The sequence below is a fragment of the Nelumbo lutea genome, chromosome 1, assembly GCF_056320005.1.
Source record: "Nelumbo lutea isolate HS-2025 chromosome 1, American lotus-T2T, whole genome shotgun sequence".
In the NCBI taxonomy this organism is placed as follows: Eukaryota; Viridiplantae; Streptophyta; class Magnoliopsida; order Proteales; family Nelumbonaceae; genus Nelumbo; species Nelumbo lutea.
In genome coordinates this window covers 167,331,461-167,344,758 of record NC_142684.1, presented here as the reverse complement: position 1 = coordinate 167,344,758, position 13,298 = coordinate 167,331,461, and the positions used below count along the sequence as shown (strand labels likewise).

The 13,298-nt window shown below is 38.7% G+C and overlaps 1 protein-coding gene across 5 annotated transcripts in view; it reads left to right on the top strand.

Annotated features, from left to right (window-relative positions):
• LOC148879007 (magnesium transporter MRS2-I-like) overlaps window positions 1-13,298 on the top strand; it is a 53,333-nt gene that overhangs the window by 18,966 nt on the left and 21,069 nt on the right. For 4 of the 5 annotated variants that reach the window (XM_088960369.1, XM_088960370.1, XM_088960366.1 and 1 more), the window contains 2 exons: window positions 9,771-9,998; window positions 10,081-10,125. In XM_088960369.1, coding sequence (XP_088816495.1) covers window positions 9,771-9,998; window positions 10,081-10,125 — 273 coding nt within the window. Of the gene's footprint in view, window positions 1-9,770; window positions 9,999-10,080; window positions 10,126-11,135; window positions 11,257-13,298 lie in introns of those variants that run through there. The other variant, XM_088960371.1, reaches the window with a different exon arrangement.

The following is a 13,298-nucleotide window of genomic DNA, read 5'->3' as shown; positions in this document are numbered from 1 at the left end:
GGCTTTTTTATGGTTTATTTTTGCTATTTTGTCTCGATGAAAATTATTAGTTGGAATGTAAGAGGGTTAGGGAGTGCAAGAAAGAGATGGGTGATCAAAGACCTACTCCGAAGGGAAAAACCCGATATTGTGCTGTTACAAGAATCCAAAATGATGGAATTAGATGGGAGATGGGTGAGGAGTTTTTGGAGGTCTAGAGGTTTAGGTTGGAGCTCGTCTCCTTCTTGGGGAGCCTTGGGGGGGGATCGTAACACTGTGGAGGGAGGATGTGGTGGAAGTAGTGGAAGAATTGATAGGATGTGGTGTGTATGGGTCTTAACCAATATTTATGGACCTAATTCCTATAGAGAGAGGAATGAGATGTGGGAGGAACTATATGCAATCAAGGGGCTATGGGATGGCCCTTGGTGCCCGGGCGTGGATTTTAATGTCATTAGATTCTCTGGTGAAACCAGTAATCCCCAACAGGTAATTACAACAAGCATGATGAAATTTAATGGTTTTATTGAAGAATGTGAACTGAAGGAAATACCTCTGCTACAAGCCAGTTACACATGGTCCAACCTTTAGGAAACCCGTTTGTGTTTGAGGTTGGACAGGTTCTTATTTAACATTGCATGGGAGAATAGTTTGGAAAACTTGGTTGATAGAGCGTTACCTAGGGTCACCTCTGATCATTGTCCTATTCAGGTAGGTATTGAGTTTTTTCCTATAGGACCCAAACCTTTTAGATTCGAAAATATGTGGTTTACCCATCCAGATTTTGTGAAAAAAGTGAAGGAATGGTGGGGTGAGGAGGAGAGGGGGGTAAGATGGAAGGGGATCAAGTTTCATAAGAAATTAAAAAGGTTGAGGGCCAAAATAAGAGAGTGGAATAGAGATCATTTTGGTAGAATTGAGGAGCAAAAATTGTGCCCAATCTCTCGAATAGAAAACTTGGATGTAAAGGAATCTCAAAATGGGTTGACCGAGGAGTACAGAGTGTTAAGGAGACAATTGAAAAAGGATTTGGAAGAGGAGTTACTGAGGGAAGAAATCAGTTGGAGACAAAAAGCTAGACACAAGTGGATTAAGGAAGGCGATGGGAACACTAGATTTTTCCATGATTTGGCAAATGGGAGACGAAGAAAGAATCTTGTGACCAAGCTAGAGATAGGAGAGGAGGTGATTACCACCCAGGATGACATTGCCAGAAAATTTATGGACCACTTCAATCGATTTATAGAAGACCTTTGAGTGAGAGAGCAGTCGTGGATGGGGTGGAATGGCCAAGAATTGATGACGGAGTGGCAAGGTGGCTAGAAAGGGATTTCGAGGAAGAAGAGATTAAGAAAGCTGTCTTTCTAGTGGATAGATCCCAAGGCTCCAGGTCCAGATGGCTTTACAATGGGTTTTTATCAAGACCTCTCGGAGATGTTAAAAGAGGATTTAGTTGAAGCCTTTAAGGAATTTGTAGACAATCACATTATAAGCCCTGGAATTAATGCCACCTTTTTGGCCTTGATACCTAAGAAGAATGATGCCAACCACCCAAAAGATTATAGGCCTATTAGTCTGGTGACAAGCATCCATAAAATTCTGGCTAAAGTGCTCTCGTTGAGGATCAAAACAGTCCTCCCTTCTATCATTAGTGAAACCTAAGGGGCTTTCATTCAAGGGCGACAAATAACAGATTAGATCTTAATTGCGAATGAGTGTGTGGAGGAAATGAAAAAGGTCTAGTAAGAGAGGTTTCATTTGTAAATTGGATCTTGAAAAGGCCTATGATTTGGTGGACTGGAAGTTTCTATTAGAGGTTATGCGAAACTGTGGATTTGGGGACAAGTGGTGTAGTTGGATTTTTGGGTGTATCAGTACTTGTCACTACTCTATTCTGGTAAATGGTATGGTGAGGGACTTTTTTCCAGCTTGCAGGGGTGTCAGGCAAGGGGATCCACTCTCACCCTTCCTTTTTACCTTGGTAGCTGATGTGATTAGTAGGATCATTACTAAGGCTGACATTGAAGATGCCATTAGGGGCTGGAGAATAGGGAGACAACAAGTTCCTGTCACCCACCTTCAGTTTGCAGATGACCTAATGATCTTTTGTGAAGGAGGTTTTAGCGAAAAGGTAGCAAACCTAAAGGAGCTAATCAAAGGTTTTGAAAGTACTTCTAATTTGAGAATAAATTTGGAAAAGAGCTACATAGCGGGTATAAATTTAGAGGTAGGGGAGGTTGAGGCTATTGCGGAGTGGCTTGAGTGTTCCACCTCTGCTTGGCCTATGTCATATTTAGGGCTTCCTTTAGGGGCAAATCCTAGGGAGAGTAGATTTTGGACCCTGGTGATAGAAAAGTTTGAGAAGAGATTAGCCTCATGGAAGAGGAATTATGTCTCTTTAGGAGGGAGAATTACCCTAATAAGAGCTACTTTGGCCAACTTACCTACCTATTTTTTGTTTGTTTTTAGGATACTAGTTAGGGAAGCTAGGAAACTGGAGAAGTTGATGAGAGGTTTCTTATGGGAGCTGGGACAAGAAAAAAAGGATCATTTGCTTAATTGGGAAATTGTGTGCAGAAGTAAAGAAGAGGGGGGTTTGGGACATGGGAGGGTAATTAGATAAAATCAAGCTCTGTTAGGGAAATGGTTGTGGCGATGGCCATTGGAAAGAGAGAGATTGTGGCATGAGGTGGTGGGAAGCATTCATGGGAAGTCAGAGAATGGATGGGATGCAGGTGTATCAAGACAAGCTAACCTAGCAGCACCTTGGGAGGCTGACCATTCACAACACCCTTCCTCAATTCCTCAATTTTATCAGGTATGAAGTTTGTTCTGGCAACACTGTTCATTTTTGGGAGGATATTTGGGTAGGAGACGCACCTTTAAAGGATCTGCTCCCTTCGCTATTTTCTATTTCTTTGTACAAAGAAGAGGTGGTCTCAAAATTTGTCTCACCTTTGGGAACACCCTTTGATCCTACTTGGGATTTTGGGTTTCTTAGATGACTTAGGGATGATGAAATTGAATCTCTTTCTATTTTGCTTGGTTGTCTTAATCAGGTTTGTTTGAATCCCTCCGAGCCAGATAAGAGGGTATGGACTCCTAGACCCAATGGAACCTTCACTTGTGCTTCTTTCTTCAAGTCCATCTCTCAACTTTCTACTCACCAACCCTTTCCGTCAAAAGAAATTTGGTGCAGGCCAGATCTCCAAAAAATTATGGCGTTTTGTTGGGAAGTATTCCATGGGAAAGTAAACACTCTAGATAACCTACAAAAGAGAAGACCTTTCCTCTGTATCTCTCCTAATTGGTGTATCCTCTATAGAGCTCACAGTGAGGATTGTTACCACCTATTAATATCCTGTCCCTTTTTTGCAGACCTTTGGGCTTGGCTACTTTCGTTGTTTGGGAGTAGTTGGAGTCTACTAGCAGAAGTTCACATGCTCTTCAACCATTCTACCTTTTATTGGCCTACAACAATAGGGGGAATTATGTGGTTATGTGCTCGTGCTGCCTTGATTTGGACTCTTTGGGAAGAAAGGAATATTAGAATTTTTCAAGAGAAGGAAAGGAGCAGTTAGGAAATGAAAGACTGTGTGTTAAATAGGGCAATACCTTGGCTGGAGACCTTGGAAATCTTTCATCAATTCTCCTTTAATGACCTTTGGAGAAATTGGTCAGCAGTAGCGAGGTGTTCATCCCTAAAGGACAAATCGATTACAAGCTGGTCTCCTCCATTCGAAGGCTCACTGAAGTTGAACTTCATGGAAGTAGCATGGGTAATCCAGGATTATCCGGAATGGGGGGGTGCTTTGAGAAATGAGAAGCGAGAGATTTTGTTGCTCTACTTAGGTCCCTTGGGAATTGGGGACTCCATCAGGGCAGAACTTTTAGCTGCTGTACAAGGGGTGCAATTTGCAAACCAGCTGGGGGTACAACACCTCACAATCGAGGGGGATTCCAAAGTGGTGGTGGGTTGGTTGGAAAATCCTGAAGAGGCTATGCGGCGTTACAAGAATGAAATGAAGAAATTTAGTTGGTTGACAAGGAATATGTTGGTCACTGTACAATGGGTGGGGAGATCAACAAATACTTTGTTAGATGTGTTAGCTAAGCAAGGGGTAAATAGGGAAGAATTGTTTTGGGCTCTGTTGTGATTCTTGCTTTTCTTTCCTAGTTTACTTGTAAGATTCAAGGAGGGGCTGCAGCTCGCACCTCTCCCTAGGATGTTGTATGAACTCACTCTAAATCTGCTTATGAATTAATAAATTTATTATCATTCATAAAAAAAAATAAGATTAGTTGGGAAACTACTCTATCTTTGTCTTACACCCAGACATCAGCTATGCAGTCAGTGTTGTTAGTCAATATATGCACTCTCCTAGAACTACCCACCTACTTGATGTTGAGAGGATATTGGCATATTTAAAGAGGTGTCCAAGCATAGGTGTACTATCTAAGGATAATAATCACATGAAGATAGAAGTTTACACAGATGCAGATTGGGCCGGTTGTATTGATGATAGAAGGTCTACCTCTGGATATTGTGCCTTTGTCAGAGGTAACTTTGTTTCTTGGAGGAGTAAGAAACAAAATGTTGTTTCTCGTTCTAGTGCTGAAGCTGAATATCGGTCCATGGCAAATGGTGTGGCTGAAATACTATGGTTGAATTCACTGTTTGATGAATTGGGTATTACCTATGACAAACCTCTAATGTTGTACTATGATAATCAGGCTGCTATTAATATAGCTCATAACCCGGTACAACATGACAAAACCAAGCACATTGAAGTGGATCAACATTTTATTAGGGAAAGGGTTGCATCTCAAGAAGTCTGTCTTCCATATATCAGCTCCAACATGCAGCTTGCCGATCTTCTCACCAAGGCAGTTTCAAAGAAGAAGTTAAGAGCAGATCTATGCAAGTTGGGAATGACAAACATCTTTTCCCAACTTGAGGGCGAGAGTAGAAACCACTGATGTGGTCCCCACCTCTTTCTATTGTACTCATATACAACTATTAGTTATTTAAGTCAGTCCACAATTAGTTATTAGTCTTTTATTAGGATTTTATTTTTGCCATGTAAGCAGTCTTATCCTTACTTACGAATTAATATAAATAGAAAGAGGGGGTTGGGGCAGGGGCGGCAGATTAAGCATCCTCTTCTTTTCTGAAACCCTTCCTTCGAATTCTTCTTCTCTTCTTCTCTCTTTCTCCTTTCATTCTCTCCTCTCACATTCTTAATTTCCTGTTGATTATACTCCACAGCTTGGGCTGTTAGTAGTCTCATACGACTACAGCTTCTATCTTTAAAGCGTTTGTATGGCAGCCTTTGGCTTTTTCTTTGTTATGGTTCCCTCATTCTAAACCCTGTGGAATGATGAGTCCTTTCTGCATTTGATCAATAAAATTTGATTGCAGTTACTGATAAAGAAGGTAACTATACTTTGTAAGTATTTAATCATGATTATATAATGTAGCTATTAATCAAAATTTTCATTATTTTGATAAATCAGAGTTTTTACACAATTAACATTGTTATGAGTGATTGCCTAATAGCTACTGATCACCTAGATCCTAGTGCCGTAGGGATCCTTGAGTAGGTACCTCAATCCTAGTTGATGTTTTTAACCATTTCTGATGGATACAAGCATTCTGCCGCAATAAGCAGATATGGGAATCAATGGCAATCTTAGTCCTGAGTCCCGACAGAGGAAAGGAAACTAGACCAACAATATATATCTATATAGTAAATCAAATGGATTGGTCTTGTATGAGCATAATTAATTGGGCAAGTATCATATCTCTTTTTTTTTTTTTTGATCGGTTATCCTAACCCTGACTAGAGGCTAAAAGAGTGTATGGGCTATCAAGTTCCTTTACAACAAGATGAGTTACATAATAAAACATACTGCTGATAATAATCCGAAGCAAATCTTCAAAGCCATACAAGCATCCCTAGGATATTATTAATAAATTTTTCATTGATAATAAAAGAAAAATAATATGAAGCAAATCTGCTTCCTTATTTTCCTAGCTATTTACAATATTTATCCATGATTGGGCAATTTATAAACTGGTGTAATCTATGCCAGTATTAGTTGTCACTGTCAGCATCTATTTGTGGCGGCTACCCAAGGTTATAATAATGGGCCAGATGGAACCAATTGCTTTTTCTTTTAATGAGTCCACCCTACCAAGCTGCCCCTGTCCCCCCAGGTTACAGATTGGGCATACCCAACTTAACCTAAACCCTGACCTATTGGTACTATGCACAAGTAGGGAGGAAAGGAATAATAGAATATTCCAAGAGAAGGTGAAAACCAGGGAGGATATTATTGAAAATATAATTGTCATGGTAGCACACTGAGTGAACTTTGCAGTTCTTCAAGGATTATTCAGTGGGTGACATCATTAGGGAGTGGATAGTGGTGGCAGATTCTTCCACACACGAGGACTGGACTCCACCAGAACATAGTAGACTCAAACTGAACTTTGTTGGTAGCTCTAGTGGTAATCCCTTACTTTCTAGAATAGGTGGATCTTTCAGAAACCATGAAGGCAGAATTGTGGCCTTATACCGAGGACACTTGATCATGGAGACTCTTTGGGGGCAGAAATATTGGCATTACAGCAAGGGTTGAGGATTGCAAAACAGCTAGGTTTCACAGCACTTGAGGTGGAAGGTGATTCTTTGTTAGTTGTAAACTGGATGATAATGGACGGTTTGAGAGTTTGGAATAACAGAACAGTTATGCAAGAGGTAAGGAATATAGCAAAAGAAATGGGAGTCAGATGCAGATGTGTTAGAAGAGCAGCAAATGACCTGGCTGATGCACTTTCCAAACAAGGGATAAATAGGGATGAGATTTTTGGGCTAATTTGTCAATATATCTATAATTTCGTAGGGTTGTAACACATTTTATCGCGGTGTAATGTCATTTATACTTCATTGATTAAATAAAATCGGCAGTTACCATTATTTTTTTTTTAAGAAAAGGTAAAGTATGATTGTATTAATAAAAGGTCCTCTCCACATTGAGAAGCTGTACAAAAAGGACCTCAAAAAAAGGCCATCCTCAAAAAAGTATAATCAGAAGTACTGTCTTTAAAATAAGTATGTATAGACATCCAATTTCTAATAGCCTTTATGGCCAAGTTAATGACCTCAGCTTCAGTAGAAGTTTTTTTTTGTTTTCAAGTATCCTATTGTTTCTTTCTGAGCACACAGCCCACAGAGGGATGGAAGACTGGCATAACTTTCCTTTCTTAGACAGCCCTGAATATGCCATTCCTCTAACAGAGCTCTAGCTAAGGCTGGCATGCACCAGCTTAAGTTCAGGGATTTCAAGAAGTGAGTCCAAACTGCAGAACTAAACTTGCAGTGAAGTAAGAGATATGCCTGGAGGGTTCTACTTGCACATTGGAAAAACAGCACCTCCAATCTGACAAGTTAAAGCATTTTTTCAGCAACATTTCTTTAGACAAACACCTCTACAGAGCTGCCACCCATGCAAAAAACTTGACTTTTGGAGAAGCCAAATTCCCCCAAATGGCCTGACTGGGAAAAAGGACTTCAGACCTTCCCACTGGAAAATTGTAGAAAAATTTAACTGAGAATTCTCCAGACTTTGACCATTTCCCAACTCTTGAGTCTTGCGTCTGAAAATTTAGCTGCTGGCCTTGTAACAGATTAAGAAAGTCTGCCACCTGCTTAATTTCCCAGTCATTAAAACTTCTCCTAAAGGGAGGAACCCAGCATAGCCTTCCTTCCTGGATCATGAGAGAATCAGCCACTAAGGCCCCCTAGCCACATTATACAAGGCTGGGAACAACTCTTTTAGAGTGCTGTCACTAGTCCAGTGGTCTAACCAGGACCTGGTTTTTCTTCCATTATACAAGGCTGGCAATTACCATTATTATTGATTTGTACATCCTGGAAAAAATCAGATGGTTTGTGGTATTCTTTTATGGATAAAGTCCATTACTCAATGGGGTGGCTTAGCATTACTAGGGAAATGGCTATGGAGATTTTCATTGGAGAAAGAAAAACTTTGGGTAAAGATAGTGGGAAGTATTCATGGGACGGCAGACAATGGATGGAACTCTGGGATTCTAGCAAGGACCACAAGAGCATCCCCTTGGAAAGCTATTCAAGCTACTTTGCCCGTTTTTTTCTCCCTGGATCAGGTGGACTCTCCTTTTGAATGTGCAAAGCTTATTCACTTCCTTGCCCAACTGCTCAACAAAAAGGGCAAAGGTTATGTGGAGATGTGTAAGGGCTGCAGCTTGTTGGACTGTTTGGGAGGAGAGAAATTCGCAGATTTTTCTAGACAAAGAGAGAAGCTTGGAAGTAATCACATTAGGGTGATACATTGGTTAAAAACTTTGGAATTGTTTGCTGAGTTCTCAGTTGATGAGATGCTAAGGAATTGGAAGGAAAAATCAGAATCAGCTTCAGGTAAGAAAGCTTAAATTTCTTGTTGGACCCCTCCACCAAGCGGGTTTATCAAACTGAACTTTGATGGCAGTAGTTTGGGCAATCCAGGGCCCTCTGGAATAGGGGGAGTGATAAGAGATGAAAAAGGAAATCTGTTAGCTATGTATTCTGGCCCAATTGGGGTGGGAGACTCCTTCAGAGCTGAGATATTAGGAGCTCTTGAAGGAGGAGTACAAAGGGTCAAAGACATGCATATTAAGAAATTGATCATAGAAGGTGATTTTGAAATTGTGGTGAACTGGTTAAAAGAGGAAAACTCCAAGCTCTGGAACTACAACAATGAAAAGAGGAAATTTATGTGGCTGAGTAAGGACATGGAAGTTAGCTGTACATGGGTAAAGAGAAGTGCAAACTCATTGGCAAATGGCTTAGCTGGCAAGGGGTGAACAGAAACTCTATTTTTTGGGCTGTTTTGTAGTTGTTTATGGTTGGGGGGTGTACTTTGATGTTTTAGGGAGTAAAGTTTTTTTAGCTCCTTATTTATGTACTTTCTCAATATTTAATAAAATTCACTGTTATTTATTAAAAAAAAGGCCCATTACTCAATGGTGGTCCCAACTATCTGAGTTTGCTTAAGGGCTATCCTAAGTCTTATTGTATGGATAAATTTTGCAAATGTTATGGCATGGCTGGGTTGCTATTTTGAACCAAAAGGGAAGCCTTGTTTTAACTTTTGTTGCAAAAGATCTTTTAGAAAGAAAAATGTTGTATATTTCCTGGTAAAGTGGTAAGTACTTGTTTTGTCAAAGGGCATTGTCCTTGTATAAGAAAAGACTCTAGAGTCATTTTCAGGATAAAAGGGCTTAAAAATGTGTTTTCACCTTCACATACTGAATCGTGAAGGTTTGTTGGTTTGCTTTTTTTTTTCCTGTACTGTATGCCTTATATGCCTTTGAGGTTTAAGAAAATATTTCATTTACTTCAATCTACATGATGCATGGTTTTCTATCTAGTTAATTTGGACAAGAGAAACCACTTTTGATATCTAAACCTTTAGTCATGCATGTTTAGATAATTTTCATCTGTGCTTTGCCCTATATTAAATCATGTTACATGTTGCTGTGCATGGAATTTAGGACAGTAGTATATGTAATGGACATACCTCTCCTTGTGATCATATATTCATATGCTTTAGTTTATTGATTGTCTTTTCACTCTACATCCAATATGTCAACTTCTAACATTATTTTCTTATGAGTTGAAGTCCTCAGTATTGTAAAACAGACAAGACTTTGAATGTTGTCCATATTTAGATACTTGTTTTCTAAGCAAATATTTTGCTCTTTCCAGGTAAGGGATGAGCTTGAACAACTTCTAGATGACGATGATGATATGGCGGACCTTTACCTATCTAGGAAATTGGCTGGGCCTTCTTCACCTGTCAGTGGTTCAGGTGCACCCAGTTGGATCCCTGCTTCCCCTACTATAGCTTCAAAGATATCCAGAGCAAGTAGGGCTAGTGCTGCAACAATTCGTGGAGATGAAAATGATGTTGAGGAGCTGGAAATGCTGCTCGAGGTTATAACAGTAACCTACTTGTTTGTTATTCATGCTTGATTAAAACTAGAAGTTCAGTCTTGCTTGTTGCAAATTTTTGCAGGCATACTTCATGCAGATTGATGGCATATTGAACAAATTGACAACGGTATGCTCTAATAAATTCATGGTGCCATCGTATTATATTTTTAACATGGTTTAACTATTTGAAATTTCTCATGTATGCATATATTATGTGCATGGTAAACTTGTGTCATGTGACAGGGGATCTAATGTCCCATGGCCTACGTTCTAAAAGCACTTAAATGAAACATATCTCTTGCATAAGCAAGGAGAACCCCCAGCTGGGGGGATGGGGAATAAGAAAGAAGGAATTATACATACACAACAAATTGAAGGAATTATACATACAATAAGAAAGAAGGAATTATACATACCCATCTTCTAATATTGCCAAATTGATCTTTATTGTGTGTGTTTTTGTATTATACACACACAACAAACTGGTTTACTTAAGTCTGAGAGTTGGTCCATCATTTGGCAAAGATTCATACTACATACCTGAAAGCAGGCTTGAAGAAACCTCTTGCTTGAGCAAGGAAATCGACCTCAGCTATTCAAATTTTAACACAGGCACAATGGACATAAAATCATCTGGAATTGCAGTAGTGGCTATCTAGCTAATCCTTCGGTGCTTTTCTCCAACTTACCACAAATCTATCAAGCAGTTCTTTGTTCATAATCAGCATGCAATATGCTGTGGCAATTATTGGCATTTTTTTTATGATTGATTGAATTTATTGGCTAGTGGAAGAATGTATGGAAGAAATCATCATATAAGTGGGAAACTTGAATGAATCTGGGGAGATATAAATCGTAGTCATGGCATTGGCATCCATGTATAGAAAGTTTTTTGTGTCTCTCTTTTCTGATGAAGGTGGTAGAACAAAGCATTGAAAAAGAAAGAAGAAATAAGTAACATTAAGGGCAATTCAAAAACTATATTGTTAGAACTTAGCTATCAGTGTCTCACTGATTTTTTATTTTTATTTTTGAGTAATCCACTAGGATGCTTTGTCATAGCTCAACAATTTATAGTACCAGTTTACTAGCCATATTTGTTCAGATAGTAATTCTTGACAGTAAATCTGATTGAAGGTTACAGCAAAGAGAAGAGAAGAGGAGAGGAGAGAAGAGAAGAGAAGAAGGAAGAAGTGTTGAGGCAATAGAACAGTACTGGTGGTGCCAGCTTCATTATAATATATAGGGCGAAAAAATAAGATGGGAAATGACCCTTGTGCCCCTACTAAGTGATAGTACAATAATAGATTAAAATAAAAAAGGCTTTAATCAGCCAAACAGACCCTAATAAACATAAAATCAATTATTTTAACACTTTCAACACTCCCCCTCAAGTTGGAGCATATATGTCAATCATGCCCAACTTGTCACACAAATCATTATGCCGCACATGATGAAGGCCTTTGGTGAAGATGTCTGAGCTTGTCTTCTCCTTGTCGTCATCTAGTTCCTTGTTTATCTCCTTTTTCACCGCCTTCCTCTGTACCTTCTTTTCTTTTGGAACTCTTCTCTTTATATAATACTCGAAAGATAAGGGTTCCCTATAGATTATCTCCTATAGGATAGGATTTGAATTCTCCTAAACAACTTCCTCTTCTCAGCACAAAAATAGGAATCCAGATATGGATCGAATCTGCCATGTTATCCTTCCAAAATAAAAGGAAATTCTTGGGGTGAATCTGCCTGGCAATTCGCTCCTTTCTTTGTTCGCCGCCTCCTTCCTCTCTTCACTTCAACTTGCGCCATAGATTTAGATTTCTACCAATTGGTATTCAATTATTCAATTCCAAGCCCATCGTACCTGCAACATTAATTTGGCTTCATTGAATATGAAATTTAAATAGAATTTATAAATGAAGCACAATTTTTGTCAAAATTAAAGGGAAATTATCTACAATTAGTATATACACTTTGCACTTTATCAAATTCCCCCATACTTAACATGATGCTTGTCCTCGAGCATACCTTAATCCAAACTTAATAATTTTTCCACTTTCCACTTCTTTCTCCTTAACTCATCAAAGAACAATCTCAAATCACCATTCCTCATGAACCCAAGTCAATTCAACAATCAAGGAAAACAAGCAATTCACAGAATGGACTTTTTAGGACTAAAATAAGCACTCATTGTCTTAACAATCTCTCTTAAAATCAAAATGCAACAAGATTCAAATACCCTCTCATGGTTTTCACTCTATGCACTCAAGGTGTTTAAGGTATGATTAGACTCTCAAGTCAAAACAAGGAACGTTATAACCATAAGCTTGCTTATATATCACATCTCCACCACTAAGCATGAGTTCATTGTATTAAAAATCAAGGTGAAATGGGGCTTGGGGTTCTAGGGGTGAGTGCATTTTATGCTCTATCTCACATTGTTTACAGTTTTTTGTTTTTTTTTTGAAAAGTAAAAACAACTTGCACTATATTTCTTCAGATTTCACAAGAGCACTACAACTTTCATTATAATCCATGAACTCATTAATGTGGTTTCAACATGCATAACAAAGCAAGTTCTAGAATAATCAAACCATGTTTGACAATCACTCAATCGAAAAGTAATTAGAGCAAAAATGACAGGATGTTCATTGGCTCAAAAACTCACATAAGGGTTAAATTTGTATTGAATCTTGCTCATTTTTCTTTTAATTTGACCATTCAAAATAATGAGGTACCTATCGCAGCAAAAAAAATTCAATTATTCATGCTTGCATCCTATCTTGTCTATTCAACCTAAGCACATAATTCATGATAATTTGAAGTCATTCAAAAATAAGTTTCAAGGGAGCAGAAATTTCGAAAAAGAAAGGTTAAAAAAAAGTGACGATTAAAGCATGCTAGAGTTAACACAAAAATGATCAAGTTCCCTCCCCCACACTTAATGTATACATTGTCCCCAATGTCTCATAACTTTGAGTAAAATAGGAAAATTTAACGGAACTTCCCTGAACGACGAAGTGGGGAGGAATGTTGAAATCCTACAGATGCGAAATAGGTTGCCAAATTTTTCTCCGTAATCAGCTCGTGGAGGCGCATTCGATGTGGAAGGGATATCTCGATCTTCCTCCACACCTAACTCATCTTCAGTGCCCTTATCTAGTTTGTGCTGGAAAATAGAACAGGAGATCACTTTTTGTAAACCACGACCATGTTCCTATAAAAATAAATCATAGCTATAAATTTTCTACTTTTTCTAACTAAAAACAATAAAAATAACTAACTGAACAAAGATAATTGAAC